This window comes from Liolophura sinensis, chromosome 7 (genome assembly GCF_032854445.1).
Source record: "Liolophura sinensis isolate JHLJ2023 chromosome 7, CUHK_Ljap_v2, whole genome shotgun sequence".
NCBI lineage: Eukaryota > Metazoa > Mollusca > Polyplacophora > Chitonida > Chitonidae > Liolophura > Liolophura sinensis.
The window spans coordinates 39,165,761-39,191,731 of NC_088301.1; the positions used below are offsets into that span (position 1 = coordinate 39,165,761).

At 39.0% G+C, this 25,971-nt stretch overlaps 2 protein-coding genes across 2 annotated transcripts; both read right to left on the reverse strand.

Annotated features, from left to right (window-relative positions):
• Positions 1–5,733: 5,733 nt before the first annotated feature.
• LOC135471648 (tRNA 2-selenouridine synthase-like) lies at positions 5,734–9,136 on the reverse strand. Its single transcript, XM_064750956.1, has 3 exons — positions 9,021–9,136; positions 6,776–7,385; positions 5,734–6,411 (listed from the first exon to the last, which is right to left on the reverse strand). Exons 2-3 carry the CDS (start codon positions 7,308–7,310, stop codon positions 5,801–5,803), a joined length of 1,146 nt encoding a protein of 381 aa, XP_064607026.1. The 5' UTR covers positions 7,311–7,385; positions 9,021–9,136; the 3' UTR covers positions 5,734–5,800.
• Positions 9,137–9,624: 488 nt separating this feature from the next.
• On the reverse strand, positions 9,625–20,120 carry LOC135470906 (glutaryl-CoA dehydrogenase, mitochondrial-like). Its single transcript, XM_064749954.1, has 11 exons — positions 20,068–20,120; positions 17,727–17,839; positions 16,710–16,844; positions 15,992–16,115; positions 15,672–15,781; positions 15,219–15,348; positions 14,655–14,877; positions 13,989–14,092; positions 12,807–12,932; positions 12,259–12,419; positions 9,625–11,997 (listed from the first exon to the last, which is right to left on the reverse strand). Exons 1-11 carry the CDS (start codon positions 20,118–20,120, stop codon positions 11,930–11,932), a joined length of 1,347 nt encoding a protein of 448 aa, XP_064606024.1. The 3' UTR covers positions 9,625–11,929.
• Between the last annotated feature and the right edge of the window lie 5,851 nt (positions 20,121–25,971).

Genomic DNA, 25,971 nt, shown 5'->3' on the forward strand with positions numbered 1-25,971 from the left:
ACTGTATTTGAGATAGTTATATCCGTTTGCTCACAATTAATATTAAGCACCATGACCGGACGGACATGTATCCGTCACGTGAATTAAAAGTTTAAGCATAGTTACCAGACAATGTAATTCTTGTATACAAAGATAACTAAGAACATAATATTAGAATATGTAATTTCCATCAGAGGTCCCCATCTTCTTCAAATTTGCTTTGAATTAAAGCTTATATTGACATTGGATGCAAAAATTGATAACTTTTAACAAAAACAATCTGTCAGCTAGAGTTTCTTTTAGGCGAGTTTTGACATTATATCAGACTGTCTGTTGTCCATGGAATACTTTCTACTTGGCGAAACATATGTGGCCCTAAGCTATAGGACCTAATTAAATTACATGGGTCGGCCTTAAGAACTGATATAAAATCTTTAGGTGTATGTCCATGCATTTCCTGGTTCGTTCATTTGATACTATTTTGACATTATATATAGCAAACTAAAACATTGTCCGTGAGGTCCTCAAAGTTAATTGCCAGAATAAGTATTGAATTTTTTTTTAAAGTTCATGGGCCATACATAAATAACTGATCAACTTTTTGAGAAGAGGGCTGGGGTACATGCTTTGGGTCCAAAACTTTCCTTCCTGTAATTTAAATGTTGGCTTTCCACGAATATTCCTGCGTGAAGCAGATATATATATATTTATATATATATATATATATATATATATATATATATATATATATGTATGTAGTATGCTAAGCTCAAAGAATATACTTTGTGTACCATACCTACATACATGTTATACTATCACGAAATATAGACAGATAAAAATATAACAACTGAGTACGAAATTACTTCTTTGAAACTTTTAAAATAGAGAACTAGCCGCTGTTTTCGCATTACAGTGCAGACTACAGGTAATCATGCAGACTTTCATGTTTACATCCGGCGATTTTCCTGCAGGAACACACAAGGTTTATGCATGCTTGATCTGCACAACAGGACAGTTTATATATATACCAATTAACCCAGTTCTATCTTTTCTCCTTTGCAGACGAAGCGCAAAGAAGGATGGAACATCTTCAGGCAATGTTGAGGGTAAGGCTAACCTTGGACGAATCTCCCGAGAAGTACGAATATTTTGTCATAACGGGTAGTGTTTACAGCAATATTCCTGGCGAATCTGCACAGAAACTGTTCAACATAATCGGTGTCAACAAAGGCAGGCTGTTTCAGACAAACAGCGACAAGTACATGTTGAACACCAAAGAAGTTTTGTTTTTCGAAGATCACATCACGGGCAGAATCTTGAACAAGTGGGTTAACCCATTTACTGGTGAAGAGAACGAAGTTACTCATACATACAATGATCCGGTCAATATACCGCTATTTGCCGCATTCACGCGTCCCCCCAACAACACTGTGTGGACGGTGAACTTGCTGTGTTTCAACAAACGGTCCCTTTACGCTATCCTAACCCCTTAAACCCCTCTGATTACCCTGATCATTCAACGGGGGAGTGGTACGTTGCCTCTGAAACGTTTGTCACCTCGTCCTGGATACAAGATTCATACGACAATGATAGATCATCAGTCCCTGGAAACATATACTGGACTCGCACCTGCCCATGGATACCTTGGATGAAAATGCAAAATAGACCAGGGGGATTATTTTATATCGCGAATTCGTGGAAATGTCACGACGTTTGTGAAATACCTTCCAATATTCGAGTCCGAATTCAAAGCATTTTCCCAGATTTTTACAGGATCCAAAACCCTTAACAGTCCCCAAATCAAACGTCTTGGATTACTTTTAAAGCTATAATTGATAAGAGTAAAGAACAAGGCGCGTCTGATATGGCAGTACCTATTACCAAAAAAACGCATCAGCGTCCCCACCACCAATACATAGATGCTTACCATCGGACAAGGGGTCTCTTGAACTGCTACACTGCGAGACTTTCACAGTTGGGGTCTCGGGGAATGCCTCAGTGATAGGTTCTTCTTGAAAGACGAAACCCATTTGGAATCAAGGGTGTTGCCACTGTGTCATTACATACTGAGAACGAGAAACCATAGTGTCTGTGAAGTATGAAGTCAGGGTGCATGATTTGAGGACTGGAGAACCTCTGCAGACCTTGCCAATCCCCGGCACAGCTCAGACTGTGGGCGTTTCTCTATTCGCAGATTCACTTGAATTAGAATTGTCACCCGATGAAATCAATTATCTTGATAATAACAAACAGAAACACGTTTCCTTTGTTGGCAAAAACGAATCGCTGTTGTCTGTTAATCACGTCGCGATGTCTTTTCCACAAAGCAAATCAGCATCCGCGCAATGTAGGCCTACTGTTTTCATAACTGCTTCATCGCCCATCCCACGTTGGATGGAACTCACGGGTGCCAGGTGAATATTGTATCTTAAGCTTATGTGGTTAGCCAAACCAACCGGGTTTTAACCGGGACTGTACCTGTTATTAATATATATAACGTGGGGTTATGGATACTTCAGCTTCTGTACATCCATCCCTATATACCGCAGTCGTATAACCATTCTGTTCAATCTCCGTATATTGCCACACAGATCAGTGACACATTTTATGCGTGTGCAGTTAATGGTCCTGTTGAGTGGTTCAAATAGCTCTTTAACCGTAATCATGGCGCATCACTTTACTTACTTAATTCTCAACTGAAACTTTTGTTTACGAGCCACGCATGCTTATTGCTGTCTAGAATCAACGTATTTTACCTAATGCATCGGCAGTGAATGATTTTTTTTTCATTATATGTCAACAGGGATGTCTGCTGAGGTATATACTATACCCCCAAGGTATTTCTGTTCTTGTCTTGAGATCAAATATGTATTTTACCATTTGCAAATGTTCTATAAATAATAGTTCTTTGGTAATTGATATGAAATTTAACACACTTTCAACTTAGTTTCCATTATAAAATATAAATACAGAAGACTAACACGTCATGTAAGAAGACAATGTCTAATGCTTCGTGTAAAATGTGAACAATTCAGAGATTTGCATGCTTAAAGCTCAGGAAATCAGACAAAGCTCACACATATATCTTGGTTATTTATCATTTTTGTATTAACTGAATTCAGATCTCATATTATCTGTGACGTTGACCAAATATATATCATAACAGATGCTGACAGTTTCTGTTTTCAGGCATACACGACTTCATAAATAATAAAAAATGAGGGTGAGCTTTCGAAACCTTGAATAACTTTTTTTACTACGTGGCCATTTTGTTTTCTCCAGATTTATGCAATAAAATGTACAAACGTCCGTTTTATTTTACTCTGTGCCATTATATGTTGTCTCTGATCATTTATTTATTATATATATATATATATATATATATATATATATATATATATAACGTTAGGCACTAATCATTCACTCATTCATTCTTTTATATATGTAAAAGATATAGAATTCATCAGCCATAGGTCTCGACCATTTGACCACACCTGTGTATTAATTATCCATGCATTGTTATACATTATTTAAGAATGCTATGTTTAATGCATATAATGAACTGCATTATATTGTTTGATATTACACTAATTTATAAAGATTAGTATTATCTTTATTGATCTCTGTGTATAGCTGTTCACAACGCTTTAGCATGTCCCTACATGCTAAAGCTAAAAAATTTATTGTCTCAGTGACCATTTACTCCCTGGAAACATGCCCACATATAAAGCTTGTCGAACTGTTATACTTCATTCCTTGATAAGAACAAGATTATTCGAAACTGCAGTCGTGATACAGATGTAGAAAGCTGAGAAGGCTCATTTGTGTCTTAATTCTCTCGCTCTCCGTATATATGTCGTACACTGCTACCACGTGTGCCGTATACTGCTACTGTGTGCCCCGTGGGAGGTATCATCGCCACTTTGTTCTAGTGAGACAGCATCATACATATGTGAGCAAAGGAAAACCTTGCTGCAAGCAGAAATGGCGTTCAATTCTGTCGATGAAGGAAATGGATACAAGACTTACAGCAGAGAGTAAAAACCAGACAAGCGACGGCAGAGATTGACCGCGTGCCTCGCATGTCTGGTGCATGGTTATGAGGGATGTTCCATTCCCATAGTGCTTAAAGTACATCCCGCTCACTCTGTGGGTTGACACATGCACTGTCCTTTCCCAATTACATTCCCCCAAAATTAATTTCCAGACAATATCGTTCAAAGCACTGAAATGTCTGTCTACAACCTTTTTGCCATCTGTTTACCGGGCTTTGAAATTTCGGCTTGAAGTATTCCTCACAAAAAGCATTTATAAGGTCCCGTCTACATTTCTCCTTCATTCAAGCGGTGGAAGGGGCTTGGCGAGCGGATCAGCTCTTCTGACCTCTGCCGGTATCATTTCATGATGAATGATTCTCCAAAATAATCAACAGTGGGACTCATACATACGCCCATCTAAACGGGCCTATCCACGTTAGGCCTATTTATAATATAAATAGAACGTTCTCAATAAAATTGGACCGCGACCTAAAAAGATCGAAACGCTCTGAATACTTGCACACGGAGTCCTTTGTAGGCCCATAGACTATCCTTTCTATAAATGACCTGTAGGCCTGCCTTTGTATCATCAATGGGGGTGGGGATGGGGGGGGGGTATAACTGGTAATGCGTAGCAGATCTAGCGGTAAAACGTTCGAAGTCGCGACAGGATTTGTGATCAATCAAAACATGCATGTATAAAATTATTATACAGGTTTGCATTGGGGAGTAAGAAGTGGTGATTGGGCGCAGATGCATGGTTTTTCTAAATGTATACACTTTTACTCCATCCAATATATTTATTTATTTATCTGATTGTTGTTTAACGCCGTACTCATGAACATTTCACTTATACGTCGACAGCCAGCATTATGGTGGGAGAATACAACCATCCACTGGTTGCCGGCAAACCTTCCCACGTACGGCCAGAGTGGAAGCCAGCATGGACTGGATTTGAACTCACAACAATTGCATTACGGAGAGGATACTGTGTCATTATGCTGCGCTAGCACGCTAACCAACTGACCCACGGAGGCCCCCTCCATCCAACATACATACTGCATGTACAGAAATAGGTGTTCTGACCCGGGCCCTGTGATGGTGGAGAAGGCCTATGTAAACGTGTCCATATAAAGATATCTGTTGAGAGCCATTTAAAACATGAAGTGCTTAATTTGACATCAGAGAATTACTTGCGCCTGCAAGTTTTACCTTGCCTCTACCGCTTATTTACCATGGCACTTTACACAATACTCCTGCTTCACGACGACACACTTTACATGGGGTTTGCTGTGCAGATTGGTCTGTTAAATATACTTTAACTATGCCCCCATTAGGTCAAAGTCGCCCACATCTTCACTTATTATTGAGTGAGTGAAGTCCCAGATGTGCATGATCTAGAATATCATTTGAATGAAATTCATGTTGCTTTTTCCAAAGAACAATACTTTTTGCTTTAAATTGTACTTCTCAGCCTTCCTTTACCAGCACAGGCTTTAATATTTATTTTGTAAAATGCACTTGTTTTTGTTACTATTCAAGAATTAAGGTATAAATTTCTCACAATTTATTGTTGAGTTTACGGATACTCCAACTTCATAATATGGAGATCTCTTGTACTCCCTTTTGTCTATGAAGACATATTAAGAAATGAAACAAAGACAAATTACTTACATTCACAAAACTCCTGATCAACGGAATAAAACTGAATGGGGTTACTTTGCTTTCACTGAAAATAAACATTTTATTACATGATGACTGGAAAACTGCCTATTCAGCAGTGGTTACACAATCCTCTTTACCAAATCTGATAGCGTGCCAGGAGTCAGGTCGGGAATCAATAATTCTTCCACAGAGTTATCACAGGACCTGCTGAGCATCTTTTTCTGACTATGGGAGTAAGCTTTATCATAATGCTCTGTCAGTATGTCCTTCACAAAGTCTTCCCACTGCTCCTTTCTCACAAGCTCACACCAATGTTCAATTTTCTTATCTCTGTGAAACTTTTTAAGGTTGGTTATGCATGTAATAGTATCCTCTTTCTGGACAGTCCAGAACCTGTACTCTGATATGATATGATGAATTCTTTTATCCAATGGTAGTATGATAACATACTTCCTACTATTACAACACATGGCTTTAAACATCTCCTCGGGTATAAAACACCTGCCAATACCTCGACCCTCTGATTCCACCCACACTGGGCGGCTAACGTCAAAACTTGACAGCCTATCTCTTAGGAGAGACTCCCAGTACTTTTGTGAGGGTTGGCATACACCAGGTTCTAAACCTAACACTGATCCCCTGTGGTTGGCTAGTGCTTCCAGATCCAATACCTGTTCTCCATGCTGATGCAACGTGTGAAGCAACAAAGTTTTCCCAGATCCAGTGAGCCCTGTGAATAAATTATACACATGTAGTCACAATTATTGTTTCCTTCATACCTCACCCAAAGTCTATATTCTGTAAGGCTTAATATAAAAGGGATGTAATGACCAACCCAACTAAATCACTTACCATCAGGGCATCTTTAAGTCTAGCAATGTCCATTAGTTCAACCCAACACTGACACTGAACTTATTCAGTATAAAGAGAAAGAGATTTTTAAAATACATGTATTCAGCATAAATCATTAATATTTTTTCCATCAGACAAATTGTCTCAATCGCCACAATGTTTACCATGTAATACTCTGTTTAGAATTTAAATTTAGGTGCAGTGATTTATTTATTTTGCATTAAAGAAAGATGTATACTGACCTGATATAACATTAAAATTAAACCCTTTAGGGAGCTCTTTCAATTGTTCCTGAACCAGCTTCCTGTAATTCTTGTAGCCACCCTTCAAGACTGAAACTTTGAAGCCAATTTGAGATAGGACTAAAGCCAAGCTCAATGACCGCTGGCCACCTCTAAAGCAATAGATTAATGGATGGTAATCACTTTCTTTATCAATGAAGTGACTGGAGAGAAATCCACTGATATTTTTAGATATAATTTCTGCTCCCAGTTTCCTCGCCCTGAACTGATTGCATTTATATAGGCAGCCGACTTCATGATGTTCAGACTGTCTTAAAACAGGCAGGTTGACTGCCTTGGGAATATGATCCACCTCAAATTCATTTGGTGTTCTGACATCTATAATCTCAGAAGCTTCTACACCAAATGGACTATCGCAGTACAAAGGCATGCCTCTCTTTTCATCCGGGATCGCGTAATGCCTCTTCTGTGCCAATAGAAGTACTGGTCTCTGCACACACATGCAAAGACCACAACGGCTCAAACTGAACATCATCCTTCTCTAAATGTCACAATCTAGCCTTCATGCATATCACACCACAAGGAAGTCTATCCTTGCTTTTCATTTCCTCTGAAAAAAAATTTAAAAATATGTATCATGAAAAAGTGTAGCATAACAGTATTGTTATAATGTAAAAATAAATGACCTTAAGCTTTAGACTAAATCGGACACCTTAAATGTGTTATAGTTGTTTTAACATCAGGCCTTGACACAAATGCTAGTGTATAATGTGAGAATGCAATTCAGCACTCCCTAAACCTACAATCCAAAAATTACATACATGTATGCATGGTAAGTCAGTGTTATGGATACAAATTAAATACATGTAGGCTACATGTATTGTCTTATGGGGATCAGATTTAGTCTTACATAATCAATATACTCAGCCCAAGTCGTACCCAGCTTCAGTCCAATCATAGCCCAACTTCAGATAAGTCATACCCAGTAATAATTTATACTACACGCATCTGTATGTTATTTGATTGTATTTTTTTATTGTATATATTTTCTTTTATCACACAGAATCCTTAGTAGACATGTTTCAAGTTGTGCACAGTACCTTCAACTTGTATTTCACATGATTTCTTTTTTATTGGTTTATTATTTTTTTACTGTTGCTGGATTTCTTATCTGTACATTTCTAAGTGATCAACAGTAAGAAAGAAAGTGTCAGGAACCCATATTTATTTTATTCATTTATTTATTTATTTTATTGGTTTTTTTACGCCGTACTGAAGAATATTTTTCTCTTATATGACGGCGGCCAGCATTTTGGTGAGTGGAAACCCATGACCATCCGCAAGTTGCTGTCAGACCTTTCCATGTAAAGCCGGAGGGGAAGCTGGCATGAGATGACTTGAACTCACAGTGGGTGCTGGAACCCATAGGTTTATGCAGTAAATACTTTCTAGATATGAGCAGTATTGGCTGGCTATACACCAAATAATTTTGTCCAGCAATATGGGTATGTTTTCATCCTCTTTTTCAAAAACCATGTCATGCTGACGATATGACATGGCGATATGATTATTTCAATTTATTTATTTTCTTTGACCCATGTACATCACACTCAAGAATATATCACTGATACATCAGCAGCCAGCATTATGGTTGAAGGAAACTGGGCAGAGCCCAAGGGAACCCAGATTGTCTGCAGATTGCTAGCAGACATTCCCACATTGCCCACGATGAAGCCAGCATAAGCTGGACTTTAACTCACAAGTATTCTTACGTATTGGTGAGAGGCTCCTCGGTCGACTCAGTTTTCAAGTCAAAACTATAACATACATATTGTCATAAACTCTATCATATAGGTCTACACTTTTACAGGTATGACCCTGTGTTTTATAATTCTGATTACTGGTGAAGGAGTAAAGGTTAAGGCATCGTTTTTCCTGTCAGACAGGGACTAAAGCTTCAAAACGATGTATTCGCTCAGAACCAACGGCACACCATTTAAAATATCTAATACAGCTGCCAAGTATTTTCAAGACGTTTGAGACAAAAAGCATTCGTCAAGACGGTCCCAATGACAGTAAGTTTGCAGTCACGCTTGTTACTCTATCGATTTGCTGATAAGTTTAAGAGTGATGCAATTTTTTTCGAAGGCCGCGTGAGGGCGAGAATTTTTTGGTAATGTTCAAAGTGACGCGCCGTACTGCCAGCCTCAAAACATTTGACAATATAAAACATGCGCATACGTACATCATGGTCTAATCCCTTTAAAGTTAATTTCAAGGTTTTGTTACTTGTGTCACTAGAAACTAAGATCAACAATTAAACTAAATACACTTCGTTGTTGTTCTTAGCTTATTTTCTCTCCTTTCACCAAAGATCTCTATAAGGGGGACTAACTGTTGCTACAAAACTGGTAAGTTCACCTCAACGCCACAAATGTAAAATGTGTTCTAATTCTTCGCGTCCAGTTGCAATACAGTTTCCAATGTTACGATTAAGTTTCAAGTTCTGATATTAATATATGTCGGAAATGGGTATTGTACCTAGACCTATATCCTAGAAGTAAAACGGGGTGCATTCACCTACCTTCACCCTAATAAGGTATACTGGAGGTATGGCTTGAGGGACATATGAGGTGGACCATTGAGGTCTGGCCTGAGGTGTGCCTGAGGTATACTTGTGGCGTATGTGGGATACCCTGAAGGTGTATCGGAGGTAGTGCCAATTTTGCAAATTAACATCTGGAAAAAAAGACTAGGTAAAAAAACTGAATGTCTGAGGTGTACCTGAAGTATAGCTAGATGAACAGCTGAGCTATATGCTTTTAAGCAAGGTAGATATAGCTCACATTTAGCTCACTCTTTTCACTTTTATTTTTATAGAAAACAAGATCAGAACACTTAGATAAATTTTGGCTGCATAAATTATAGATCAAGTTATAAGTTTGTACTGTATGTAAATGCAGCCAGATTAATAGCAGGTGCTTAACCAAAATACAACATATTTAAGTCAAACCTAGCACATTTTCAAAATATGTTGGTTAAAGCTACATCAGTAGCTGTATGATGCACCACCCTCAATATGATACATTACTGGTTCCAATGCAACATAAAATGTAGTTGACCGCAAACCCATTCAATTCATTAACTAAATGTATCTTGACATCATGTTTTATTAAGATACCAGGTACTCTACATGAGAAGAATTTACAGGTAATACATGTGCCACAAGAATATTTACTACTGCATGGTTACAGCAGTTACAAGGGGAGTTGTATTTGTAAACCCATGCAAATAAATCAAGGGCAAGATATACTTGGCTATGGATGTATTTATGTGCATACTTCATGTAGGTTATTTCATCTGGTAAAATGTCCCCCTCCATTTCACACATTTGTTTTCCACAAAAATATGACCACAAAGTTCATCTCATTAAAGCATGACATCTGCCATCACAGTATTTATCATGCCATATGATATATAATACATGTACAAAGGATCTGACATTTAATACTGTATAATTTTTGTATCAAATGTATAGTATAACAAATTTCATTTGTTATATTGCTGTCTCAGACGCACTCAAGTAAGCCCAAATTCACTATAGCTGTGACAGTAAAGCACGGTGTATTCAGTTGAAACCTGATGGATGTAAAGATGACATTATACACTTTCCTCCTTCAATACCAAAGAGGAAGGCTAATTATATATGAGTATTAGCAACAACATATAAACCTGTTTCTGGAAATTTAAGTCCTGTACAAGCATATTATTTGTGACTAAATTTATAAGCTGTGCTACCCTCGTAGTGATGCAAATATTTATCGTCATATTACTGTAGAAAACGCAGATGTCCATAATAGCGTTCACTAAAATGGGATGATAATAATATATATATTTACATATTTTTTCTTTTTGACTTGTCTTTTACGTCAAACTCAAGAGTATGTCACTTATACAACAGCGGCCAGCATTATGATGGGAGGAAACTAGGCAGTGCCATGGGGAAACCCCTCAACTATCTGCAGTTTGGACAAACATTTTAACATAACTGAAAACTGAAAACAGTTTTCTTTTAAAAAAAGAAATACACGTACAATCCAGTGGTACTGTGGAATACAATAAATTTCTTAACAAACGTTCAAGATATACATGTATTTCCCTTAAGTACACCTTGAATGTCAATCTATCATAACATGGTAAGATCTGAACGGGGAAAGTTACTTAACTGCCAGGGAAGAAAAATTTGAAAACGATTACCAACCACTAAATGTTCACACTGAGAGCTACAAATGCATCAGCCGAACACTAAAGGCAGATTATGGCTTAGTTTATAAGAGATAGTATCCTAGAGTAGTCTTCCTAGTTGAAAATAGATCTGCCAATTTTTGACATTCACACATAATACACGTAGGTACATTTGTGAAATACAATGTCACAACTTACAACTTCATGTACATTTTGGTTTTCTTGTCTCTGTCAAATAATGAGCATGGTTTAAATAGGTAACTACCACTTAACTAGTGTACATCTAAAAAAAATGCATTGGGATAAATGTAACTAACCTGCTTGGGGTGGGTGGGGTAAATGAATACAAAATACCACCATCAGTATTTAAAATACCACTATCAGTATTTAACACTGTCATTTAGAAGGAAGAAGAATGATTTTTCCCTGTTTGATGCCACTTATTCTGCCAGAAAACAAGCAATACTTTATGAGCAATACATATACATACAAATATAAACCTCATTACTTGATCAGCTGTACACTCACACTCCAAAAGTTATTATTTAGAGTTCAACTGATAAATATGTGAGAAATAGAAAAACTGAAACAGAAATCATCTCAAAATCTTCCAAAACCCCACAATAAAATGTTCCATGGGCTTAATTTCACTGCCTTTTTTAACATCACATAAACAGACCTCTAACTCAAAAGGTTTACTCTTCTGTGCTTTTTTCACCTCTAGATGTCTGACAGCTCTACTTGACTAGACAACATATTTACATTTACTGTTTTTTTTTGTTCACTTCCTGCTGAATGTTTTCAGAAACCTGGTAAGTCAGACAAGAGACAAAAAAAAGTTCAGTTTCTTTAGAGTTCTATTGACCACGCTTGTCATCCTTTCATAGCTGACTTCCGTGTTACAAGCCTCTATCCTGTAAATGCCTGCAGTCCGGTAATGGCCCGTCCCAATATCAAGGCGTGGATATCATGTGTACCTGGTTAATAACAAATGTAACTTTTATATATATATTTATATCATATGATGGTACCCAATCAACTAGCAGGAAGATAAAGTATTAAACAGTTCCAATATAATAACATAGTGTGTGAGATTAAATCTGGGATTAAATATACTTCCTAATGGGTATCAAAATATATAGTATCCATACTTCTGGGCCATGTGGTAATTGTACAATTGTCTCCCTTGACCAGAGAGGCAAATGAATTTCATTTCAATTCAAGGCAAAATGACTAACCTTCATATGTGTTGACAGCTTCTAAATTCATGACATGTCGGATGATATGGTACTCATCAGATATTCCATTCCCTCCTAACATGTCCCTGGCCACTCGAGCAATGTCCAAGGATTTGCCACAAGAGTTACGCTTGATCATTGATATCATTTCTGGAGATGCTCTGAAATAAAATCCAGGGTGTTTATCTATAAATCTTTATTATCTATAAATCTTTATTTTCTCTTATGAATCAAGAGCTAAGAGTACATTGTTGTAAGTTGAAATGGGGCCATAATATAAAACATTCATGTAACTCGTACCTGAGCTGTTGATCTGTTCAAGACATTAAATTACAAATTTCAAACATACTGAAAAAGGACAAATATAAATAAATGCTCTTTAAATTAGATTCTTTTACATATACAATGGCATATGAAATAGGTTAATGTAGACAGATGTTAGGTTAGCAAAGATCCCATTCAACAGGACAACAATTGGTAGTGATACAAACCATGTTTTTGTAGAAATTTTATCTTTTACATTTCTGGTATAAAGTTCAACTTCATACCTTCCTTCATCTTTTAAACGGCCAACCTGAATACAGGACTGAAGGCCTAGAGAAATTTCAGTCAGCATGTCTGCCATTTTCTTTTGCATAAGCTGGTTGTTGGCCAAAGGACGGTTGAATTGTTTTCTGCAAAACCAAAGTGATAACTTAAGCGTGTGTGTAATGGAGCAGCACCTTATTATTAATGAAGTACATGTACTTATATCCACTATTTACTTATTTATTTATTTCTATGAAAGATGTTCAATGCCAGACTGAAGAATAACTCACCCATATTACAGCAGTCAGCATTATGGTGAAAGGAAACCAGACAAATGTAAATGTAGACTTCTTGCAGGCAGACCTTCTCATGTACAGCCGTAGAGGAAGCCAGCATCAGTTGGACTTGAACTCACAGCAACTGCTCTGTTGAGAGGGTTCTAGATCATTGCGCCTCGCTGGCACGCCGATTCCCTCGGCCACAGAGGCCTCCTCACTTTGAATAGTCAACACTACTATGAAGTATTGGGTTTAGAAACATTGTTTAAACAATGATTTGCACAATATTGGCATATTGTTTTCAGTCTGTTTGTCATTCGTGTTACACTGATGCACATCACTGCATGATTGCCTTTGTCAAACTCAATTAAGATCATAATAATTTCATTTCACATTTTACGGGCGAGCCAACACTAAAAATCATCCTTTTCCGATCTTAATGTTTATTGATGATATTCCTGTTTTCCAATCAAGTAAGTATGTAAAAAAAATAAAAAGTATTTTTTAGTTTTGTATTAATTTTTATATCTTCCTCAGACATTGAAAAAAAGATTCATTCTGCTCGTAACATAAAAAAGTTAAACTTGTGTGACCTATCTGCTATCTGGGACTTGTCTTGCCCAGATGTCATAACAACATGTCAAATGCATGGTGATAGATATCTTTTCCATATGAAGCCAAGGGAGTTACACTAGGCACATGTGTATGTACACAAGACAGCTTGGTGAGATGTGCCTCAACTGCTAGACAAGATCACTCCTGATACTGCATACTATGGGAGAACCTGACTGTTTCATGTCCAATCTGGAGTAACCTGGCATAATCCAGCCATCTGAAAAGGCAAATCCTAAAAACTACTTGCTGGCCCAAATTTTCAACTTTCCCCATCCTTTTCCTTATAATATGCATAACAATGACACTCACCGATCCAGAGTGTACTGTCTTGCCTGTTCCAAACAAAATTCGGCAGCTCCAAGAGTACCCCAGGCAATGCCATATCGAGCATTATTCAAACATCCAAATGGGCCCTTCAACAAAATCACAGCATTATTCAAATATCCAAATGCACCTTTCAACAAAATCACAGCATTATTCAAACATCCAAATGAGCCATTCAACAAAATCACAGCATTATTCAAACATCCAAATGAGCTCTTCAACAAAATCACAGCATTATTTTAAGATTTAGCTTTAGATTCCTTGACTTAGTTTGATGTGGCCAGATTTCTGACTTAACCAGTGGTTAACAAACACTTTCAATTATATGCAGGCAACAGTAAAATATAAAATGAAATGTACAGAAATATGATCCTGTGCAAGCCTGAGAAAGACAATGTCCTGCACCAAATATTATTTTGACAGGTTTACCTGTTCATGACAGGACAAAACTGCCAGGTAAATAAAATTGTAACTTTCAATAATGTAAATAGCTGGAAGATTTGGTATTATGTCCTGCACAAATTTAAAAAATTATTTCAAGGTTTGATGTGTTAAAATATCTCCTCTTCCACTCTACATTCATATGCTCTGTTCTCCTTAATTTTCTTGGACACTATAATAACACTGCTTATACAACCTTTGTGAACTTACAGCTAAACCGGAGACTCCAGGTAACAAATTGTCTTCGGGCACTTCTACATCCTCCATGACTATCTGCCCTGTGATACTAGCCCTCAAAGAAAACTTTCCCTCAATCTTTGGTGTAGACAAACCAGCCATTCCCTTCTCCAATATAAAGCCCTTAATTTTGTGGTCATGGGCTTCACTTTTACCCCACACCACAAAAACATCCGCTATGGGTGAGTTTGTGATCCTGCCATAGACATAAACACAAAACCAGTTATACAGTCGGAAATTCACATAGGTCAACATTTGTAATAACAATATGTCTACGACATCTTGACACTGTCAAACAATGATTAAAAGTAATGGGTATTTGTATTAATAATGTGCAATTTTACTGGAATTGGAAGACTGATAATCTGGAAAGATTTTGAAAAAGAAACAATGATGACAGACATCAAATATAGGATACTAAAAAGTTTATACACAATGTATTATGACTTTTATTTTTATCAAAACTGAAAACATACATGTTCATTTATTCACCTTCATTACTAATGCATGGGTTAACATAAAAGATTTACATCTCACCAGGATTTTGCACCATTTAGTGTGTAAGTTTTACTGGAAGGATTATATCTTGCTTTGGTTTCCATGGAAGATGGATCACTACCATGGTTAGGCTCTGTTAATCCAAAACAGCCTATCAGTTCTCCACGGGCTGAAACACAGATCAAACAAATAATGAACATTTCACAAGCTTTGAATTTATCAGCAGAATGTATGTTCTACATCAATCTTTAAATGGTAAACTTGCCATTAGTCAACAATGCAGACTGTGCTCAACACACTGATGGAATACATGTGGCCTAAATGAACATTAGGCTGTGCAAGCGTCCTTGATCAATTATTGCATTGCATACAATCAGTTAGAGCAGCACTAGTAAGTTACTGTACTTTACACACAGACACTACATGGAGGAGAAAGCTAATGAAAATTGTTTTACCAATACTACTCAAGTTCGTGACCTGCATATATCTTACCTAACTTTGGTAGGTACTTTTCTTTCTGAGCATCTGTTCCATAAGTATTGATCGGATGCATCACTAGAGAAGATTGTACGCTCATGGCAGACCTATAACTACTGTCCACTCTAAAACATATAAAGGCTTGCGAAATAAGACTTGCTTGCTCATCTCCAAGCATAAAAGGTTTCCCTATCAACAAAAATCAAAGCACTGGGCAAGATTAAAATGCTAATAATTACAATACCAGTAAAAACATTTTCAATGTCATTTCAGGCCTCAGGAACCATCACTGCAGACACTTAACATGTAAACATCAATTTCACTAGAAAACTCACCTTTCTACCTCTCTTGTGATGAGCCCATAAGCTACAGAGGACACACCTGCACATCCATACCCGCTGATAGTGGGACCTAACACACCCAACTCACCCATCTCAGGAACTATCTCTGGATCAAAAACTGGAACACAAATTCAAATATAATTACCTGTATTTGAAACAATACCAAAGACTTTAAAACATATTACATCAATGGGACTATGTAAAATCATAGCATACACTATGTAAAATCCTGTTCCATTCCAGACATTGCATACATGTACATATATTAATTTATCCTCATCACTATTTTAGTCTCGACAATTTACACAGTTAAACAGGGATACTGGAGAGTCTAACTTTTAAGCCACTTTTACAATGGAAGATATATAAAGATTATTTTGCCCAGACTGGAGTACCCATGCAAGCTGCTCATTCCTCAATACTATAATTCTCAGACAGCCATGTTAGGAGCTCCAGTTAGATCAACAAAGTATTGCTCTAAATCTAAACTGCATTACAAAGTTCAATTTGGGTATAAAATATGTTGGATTTCTTTTTTCTAACAGTAATATCTTATGAATAGATAATGGTAACGTGTCCAAACAAAGATATTCATTTCATTACACAACATTGCCAAAATATGCATGTTTTGTTATTAAATGTCCCTTATGAATAATTTGATTACTGGTTAATAAGTTGCGTTTAGTTGACATAAACTCTCTTAAAACCTCACCTTCATTTCTGTTGGCCAGTAAGATCCTGGGCATTAGCTTCTCTTGACAATATGCTCTGATCTGATCTCTGACAATGATCTCCTCTTCTGTCAACTGACTTTCCAGATTGAAGGCATCTCTCCAGTCAAATTTTGCTACAAGAATACAGGACATACAGAGACATTATCCCGAATAACAAAAAAGGTATAATTAAGTATGTACTTTCCAGAATTATATTACATTATTTATTGACATAAAGAGGCATGTAATAATGTTACGCTTCAATTCTTATTTTATACAAGACATTCGCATACTTGTGTCTTCGATTTACCATTGGAGTGATTGCAGAGATACTGTAAACAGATTTCAAGAGAAACTAAAGTATCATATTTTAATCAGGTCCAACATAGCTAAAACTAAACACTCTGTTTAAAAAATGTGTACAAAATATAACTGTCCTGTGAAAAGACTGTCTATCAGAGAATTTTTCCTCCCAAAGTTTTGATCTGCTCGGTTTCCTCCCACCATAATGTTGGTCACCATCATATAAGTGAAACATTCTTGAGTATGGCATAAAAAACCAATCAAATAAATAATAAATAAATCAAAGTTTTGAATGCCAGTTTCACCCATGGTCTCTAAGAATTAGTTTCAATGTGCTGATTAAGAGGTCCTTACTACCAATGGAGGTAAGAGAATCAATCTCCTGGGAATAGAGTAACTCAATGTGTTTAATATGTTGCTCCAAAGCAATCAGGCTTAAGCCAAAATTTTAATCATTAAATTTGGTATGTTCCTTTTCATTATTTTAGCAGAAATTTGTTCTGCAATAACTTACCCAGAATTTATGCTGCTGAGCTGTAATTTGACCTTGTTACAGCAGAAATAACAATTTTAAAGTGATTTGAAATTTTGACTTAAGTTTATGATCACTTCATGATCCTGGAGCCTGCTGTTAAATACTGTAAGATCACATCCATTCCTTCCATAATTTGTGTACAGTCAAAGTAATGTTCAAAATGTAAGATGAAACCTACCATAAATTTGAGATTTACTGCGATTTTCCTCTCCACCAAGAGCTTTAGCTGAACTTTTGTCAAAGAAATACTTGAATGTATACCTTTCATAACTCAAAGTTGTTATGAAAATGCTTTTGTGTTTCAATAAAATTAATAATTAGTGACTGTATAATCATATAGCTACACTGTTCAACCACTGTTCACTTAATATAGGAATGCTCTTTGTGTAAATGTGTTTTTACATAATTGTAATTTACAATCTTTCAGTCATATGACAATGAGGAGTCAGTAAGTGTATATACTCTGAAGTATCATGCCAAACACACCAGACAGGAGGACACCCCACCCAATCACATTATACTGACACAGGGCCGACCTGTTCCCTTGTTGTAACCTCTCAGTGCTGAGTTCCAAGGGAGGGATATCAGTAGTAAAAACTTTGTGATATCTGAACATATGGTTGTGGCTAATCATACAAGTTTAGTTCATAGTCATGATAGTTGATGTCTTTTTATAAGAAAATGATCATAGAATTTTCCTACAATTTTCCCATTTCACTTTTTGTCATCAAAAATCACAGCTGACAGCTGCATGGCTGACCTTACATGCCTTATACGTCAGGACCTTGATAACTTTGGCTAAGCAATATTAGAGTAGGTCTACCGGTATATCAATTCTATTTTATAAGGCTTGCTAATGCAACAGAATGCGAAATATAATACAGTGTGGACGTAATAAGAAGCCATACATTAAAGGTATAATTTTACATTCAAAATCTACTGGAATCTGTGAGAATATACAGGCCCTGTGCACAAATTCACCGAACACAAAAGTTCACGTTTGATCTACGACTCAAAAAAGGATACATGCAGCCGCCACCGTTCCTTGACATCGCCTACATTCCTGAGCAAAGAATGTCGTCAACGCCCTAGCAAACCGGGGTCCAACTCTGTTCATGGCCATTTTCAATATTCTATAATTTGAAGAAATAGTTTCATAACAGAAATGAAGGTGTAAAGATATACACAGGGCTGTTGATAGCTCGTACTTTGCTTGACCGAATTCTTTTCCCTATTTATTTCAACAGTACTCGTCAGCCTACATCCACGAGGGGAACGGAAGTACATCCACCAGGAGAACGGACATCCATCAGGAGGACGGTGTAGTGCGCATGACCACACATATGGCGCGAAATGTAAAGTAGTGGGATATAGTTACACATTTGTGTTCACTAAAAGACATACGGATTATATCACTGTATATCTCATACTATTAACTTAAATTTTATTTACTACAGGGCTTCTCCAAAATAATCGAACTATAGACAACAGATGATGAATAAGACAAGGTATCTTATAAATTATCGGTATAAATTATCGAACTATCGAAGACAGATGATGAATAAGACAAGGTATTCTATATCATAAGGACCCAACAGCCCACGGCCTCTCCATACCCGTTGTCCCGACACGGGGTTCACAGGCCTGTAGGACTGTACAGTATACAGGTACTTGGCAAGACGGTGGTTTTCCCCCGGTATCTATATAAAATGTGCCTAATTTACCTTCATATAGGTATAAAGTACAACATCCATGAAGAGGATGGTGGCTAATTTAACTTCCTGCAGGTATAGAGTACAACATCCACGAGGAGGACGGTGGCTAATTTACCTTCCTGAAGGTATCAGGAAAAACATCCACCAGGTGGACGGTGGCTAATTTACCTTCCTACTGTTATAAGGTACAACATCCACGAGGAGGACGGTGACTAATTTACCTTTCTGGAGGTGTAAAGTACAACATCCACGAGGAGGACGGTGGCTAATTTACCTTCCTCCAGGTATCATGTACAACATCCACGAGGAGGACGGTGGCTAATTTACCTTTCTGCAGGTGTAAAGTACAACATCCACGAGGAGAACGGTGACTAATTTACCTTTCTGAAGGTGTAAAGTACAACATCCACGAGGAGGACGGTGGCTAATTTACCTTCCTCCAGGTATCATGTACAACATCCACGAGGAGGACGGTGGCTAATTTACCTTTCTGCAGGTGTAAAGTACAACATCCACGAGGAGGACGGTGCCTAATTTACCTTTCTGCAGGTGTAAAGTACAACATCCACGAGGAGGACAGTGGCTAATTTACCATTCTGCAGGTGTGAAGTACAACATCCATGAGGAGGACGGTGGCTAATTTACCTTTCTTCAGGTGTAAAGTACAACATCCATGAGGAGGACGGTGGCTAATTTACCTTTCTGCAGGTGTGAAGTACAACATCCATGAGGAGGACGGTGACTAATTTACCTTTCTGCAGGTATCAGGTACAACATTCACAAAAAGGACAGTGGCTAATTTACCTTTCTGCAGGTGTGAAGTACAACATCCATGAGGAGGACGGTGGATAATTCATGTTCCTGCAGGTGTAAAGTACAACATCCACGAGGAGGACGGTGACAAATTTACCTTTCTGCAGGTGTAAAGTACAACATCCACGAGAAGGACAATGACTAATTTACCCTTCTGCAGGTGTAAAGTACAACATCCATGAGGAGGACGTTGGCTAGTTTACTTTCCTATAGGTATAAAGTACAACATCCACGAGAAGAACGGTTGCTAATTTACCTTTCTGCGGGTGTAAAGTACAACATCCATGAGGAGGACGGTGACTAATTTACCTTTCTGTAGGTGTAGAGTACAACATCCATGAGGAGGACGGTGGCTAATTTACCATTCTGCAGGTGTGAAGTACAACATCCATGAAGAGGACAGTGGCTAATTTACCTTTCAGCAGGTGTGAAGTACAACATCCACGAGGAGGACGGTGACCAGTTTACCTTTCTGTAGGTGTAGAGTACAACATCCATGAGGAGGACGGTGGCTAATTTACCATTCTGCAGGTGTGAAGTACAACATCCATGAAGAGGACAGTGGCTAATTTACCTTTCAGCAGGTGTGAAGTACAACATCCACGAGGAGGACGGTGGCTAATTTACCTTTCTGCAGGTTTTGAAGTACAATTTCCATGAGGAGGACGGTGGCTAATTTACCTTTCTGCAGGTGTAAAGTACAACATCCACGAGGAGGACGGTGACTAATTTACTTTCCTGCAGGTGTAAAGTACAATATCCACGAGGAGGACGGTGGCTAATTTACCTTTCTGCAGGTGTAAAGTACAACATCCACGAGGAGGACGGTGACTAATTTACCTTTCTGCAGGTGTAAAGTACAACATCCATGAGGAGGACGTTGGCTAGTTTACTTTCCTATAGGTATAAAGTACAACATCCACGAGAAGGACGGTGACTAATTTACCTTCCCACAGGTGTCAGGAACAACACCCACGAGGGGGGCGGTGAGTAATTTACCTTCCTGCAGGTATAAAGTACAACATCCACGAGGAGGACAGTGGCTAATTTACCTTCCTCCAGGTATCAGGAACAACATCCACGAGGAGGACGGTGGATGCTTTACCTTCATATAGTTATAAAGTACAACATCCACGAGGAGGGCGGTGGCTAATTTACCTGCCTATAGGTATAAAGTACAACATCCACAAGGAGGACGGTGGCTAATTCACATCCCTATATGTATAAAGTACAACATCCACGAGGAGGACGGTGGCTAATTTACCTTTCTGCAGGTGTGAAGTACAACATCCATGAGGAGGACGGTGACTAATTTACCTTTCTGCAGGTGTAAAGTACAACATCCATGAGGAGGACGTTGGCTAGTTTACTTTCCTATAGGTATAAAGTACAACATCCACGAGGAGGACGGTGACTAATTTACCTTCCTACAGGTATCAGGAACAACATCCACGAGGAGGACAGTGGCTAATTTACCTTCCTCCAGGTATCAGGAACAACATCCACGAGGAGGACGGTGGATGCTTTACCTTCATATAGTTATAAAGTACAACATCCACGAGGAGGGCGATGGCTAATTTACCTGCCTATAGGTATAAAGTACAACATCCACAAGGAGGACGGTGGCTAATTCACATCCCTATATGTATAAAGTACAACATCCACGAGGAGGACGGTGGCTAATTTACCATTCTACAGGTGTGAAGTACAACATCCATGAGGAGGACAGTGGCTAATTTACCTTTCAGCAGGTGTGAAGTACAACATCCATGAGGAGGACGGTGGCTAATTTACCCTTCTGCAGGTGTAAAGTACAACATCTATGAGGAGGACGGTGACTAATTTACTTTCCTGCAGGTGTAAAGTACAACATCCACGAGGAGGACGGTGGCAAATTTACCTTTCTGCAGGTGTAAAGTACAACATCCATGAGGAGGACGTTGGCTAGTTTACTTTCCTATAGGTATAAAGTACAACATCCACCAGGAGGACGGTGACTAATTTACCTTCCTACAGGTATCAGGAACAACATCCACGAGGAGGACGGTGGGTAATTTACCTTCCTGCAGGTATAAAGTACAACATCCACGAGGAGGACAGTGGCTAATTTACCTTCCTCCAGGTATCAGGAACAACATCCACGAGGAGGACGGTGGGTGCTTTACCTTCATATAGTTATAAAGTACAACATCCACGAAGAGGACGGTGGGTAATTTACCTGCCTATAGGTATAAAGTACAACATCCATGAGGAGGACGGTGGCTAATTTGCATCCCTATATGTGTAAAGTACAACATCCACGAGGAGGACGGTGGCTAATTTACCTTCCTACAGGTATCAGGAACAACATCCACGAGGAGGACGGTGGGTAATTTACCTTCCTGCAGGTATAAAGTACAACATCCAGGAGGAGGACGGTGGCCAATTTACCTTCCTCCAGGTATCAGGAACAACATCCACGAGGAGGACGGTGGATGCTTTACCGTCATATAGTTATAAAGTACAACTTCCACGAGGAGGACGGTGGCTAATTTACCTGCCTATAGGTATAAAGTACAACATCCACAAGAAGGACTGTGGCTAATTTACATCCCTATATGTATAAAGTACAACATCCACGAGGAGGACGGTGGCTAATTTACCTTCCTGCAGGTATAAAGTACAAAATCCATGAGGAGGACGTTGGCTAGTTTTCTTTCTTATAGGTATAAGGTACAACATCCACGAGGAGGACGGTGGGTAATTTACCTTTCTGCAGGTGTGAAGTACAACATCCATGAGGAGGACGGTGACTAATTTACCTTTCTGCAGGTGTATAGTACAACATCCACGACAAGGACGGTGATTAATTTACCTTTCTGCAGGTGTAAAGTACAACATCCATGAGGAGGACGTTGGCTAGTTTACTTTCCTATAGGTATAAGGTACGACATCCTCGAGGAGGACGGTGGATGCTTTACCTTCATATAGTTATAAAGTACAACTTCCAAGAGGAGGACGGTGGCTAATTTACCTGCCTATAGGTATAAAGTACAACATCCACAAAGAGGACGGTGGCTAATTTACATCCCTATATGTATAAAGTACAACATCCACGAGGAGGACGGTGGCTAATTTACCTTTCTGCAGGTGTGAAGTACAACATCCATGAGGAGGACGGTGACTAATTTACCTTTCTGCAGGTATCAGGTACAACATCCACAAAAAGGACAGTGGCTAATTTACCTTTCTGCAGGTGTGAAGTACAACATCCATGAGGAGGACGGTGGATAATTCATGTTCCTGCAGGTGTAAAGTACAACATCCACGAGGAGGACGGTGACAAATTTACCTTTCTGCAGGTGTAAAGTACAACATCCACGAGAAGGACAATGACTAATTTACCCTTCTGCAGGTGTAAAGTACAACATCCATGAGGAGGACGTTGGCTAGTTTACTTTCCTATAGGTATAAAGTACAACATCCACGAGAAGAACGGTGGCTAATTTACCTTTCTGCGGGTGTAAAGTACAACATCCATGAGGAGGACGGTGACTAATTTACCTTTCTGTAGGTGTAGAGTACAACATCCATGAGGAGGACGGTGGCTAATTTACCATTCTGCAGGTGTGAAGTACAACATCCATGAAGAGGACAGTGGCTAATTTACCTTTCAGCAGGTGTGAAGTACAACATCCACGAGGAGGACGGTGACCAGTTTACCTTTCTGTAGGTGTAGAGTACAACATCCATGAGGAGGACGGTGGCGAATTTACCATTCTGCAGGTGTGAAGTACAACATCCATGAAGAGGACAGTGGCTAATTTACCTTTCAGCAGGTGTGAAGTACAACATCCACGAGGAGGACGGTGGCTAATTTACCTTTCTGCAGGTTTTGAAGTACAATTTCCATGAGGAGGACGGTGGCTAATTTACCTTTCTGCAGGTGTAAAGTACAACATCCACGAGGAGGACGGTGACTAATTTACTTTCCTGCAGGTGTAAAGTACAATATCCACGAGGAGGACGGTGGCTAATTTACCTTTCTGCAGGTGTAAAGTACAACATCCACGAGGAGGACGGTGACTAATTTACCTTTCTGCAGGTGTAAAGTACAACATCCATGAGGAGGACGTTGGCTAGTTTACTTTCCTATAGGTATAAAGTACAACATCCACGAGAAGGACGGTGACTAATTTACCTTCCCACAGGTGTCAGGAACAACACCCACGAGGGGGGCGGTGAGTAATTTACCTTCCTGCAGGTATAAAGTACAACATCCACGAGGAGGACAGTGGCTAATTTACCTTCCTCCAGGTATCAGGAACAACATCCACGAGGAGGACGGTGGATGCTTTACCTTCATATAGTTATAAAGTACAACATCCACGAGGAGGGCGGTGGCTAATTTACCTGCCTATAGGTATAAAGTACAACATCCACAAGGAGGACGGTGGCTAATTCACATCCCTATATGTATAAAGTACAACATCCACGAGGAGGACGGTGGCTAATTTACCTTTCTGCAGGTGTGAAGTACAACATCCATGAGGAGGACGGTGACTAATTTACCTTTCTGCAGGTGTAAAGTACAACATCCATGAGGAGGACGTTGGCTAGTTTACTTTCCTATAGGTATAAAGTACAACATCCACGAGGAGGACGGTGACTAATTTACCTTCCTACAGGTATCAGGAACAACATCCACGAGGAGGACAGTGGCTAATTTACCTTCCTCCAGGTATCAGGAACAACATCCACGAGGAGGACGGTGGATGCTTTACCTTCATATAGTTATAAAGTACAACATCCACGAGGAGGGCGATGGCTAATTTACCTGCCTATAGGTATAAAGTACAACATCCACAAGGAGGACGGTGGCTAATTCACATCCCTATATGTAAAAAGTACAACATCCACGAGGAGGACGGTGGCTAATTTACCATTCTGCAGGTGTGAAGTACAACATCCATGAGGAGGACAGTGGCTAATTTACCTTTCAGCAGGTGTGAAGTACAACATCCATGAGGAGGACGGTGGCTAATTTACCCTTCTGCAGGTGTAAAGTACAACATCCACGAGGAGGACGGTGACTAATTTACTTTCCTGCAGGTGTAAAGTACAACATCCACGAGGAGGACGGTGGCAAATTTACCTTTCTGCAGGTGTAAAGTACAACATCCATGAGGACGACGTTGGCTAGTTTACTTTCCTATAGGTATAAAGTACAACATCCACCAGGAGGACGGTGACTAATTTACCTCCTACAGGTATCAGGAACAACATCCACGAGGAGGACGGTGGGTAATTTACCTTCCTGCAGGTATAAAGTACAACATCCACGAGGAGGACAGTGGCTAATTTACCTTCCTCCAGGTATCAGGAACAACATCCACGAGGAGGACGGTGGGTGCTTTACCTTCATATAGTTATAAAGTACAACATCCACGAAGAGGACGGTGGGTAATTTACCTGCCTATAGGTATAAAGTACAACATCCATGAGGAGGACGGTGGCTAATTTGCATCCCTATATGTGTAAAGTACAACATCCACGAGGAGGACGGTGGCTAATTTACCTTCCTACAGGTATCAGGAACAACATCCACGAGGAGGACGGTGGGTAATTTACCTTCCTGCAGGTATAAAGTACAACATCCAGGAGGAGGACGGTGGCCAATTTACCTTCCTCCAGGTATCAGGAACAACATCCACGAGGAGGACGGTGGATGCTTTACCGTCATATAGTTATAAAGTACAACTTCCACGAGGAGGACGGTGGCTAATTTACCTGCCTATAGGTATAAAGTACAACATCCACAAGAAGGACTGTGGCTAATTTACATCCCTATATGTATAAAGTACAACATCCACGAGGAGGACGGTGGCTAATTTACCTTCCTGCAGGTATAAAGTA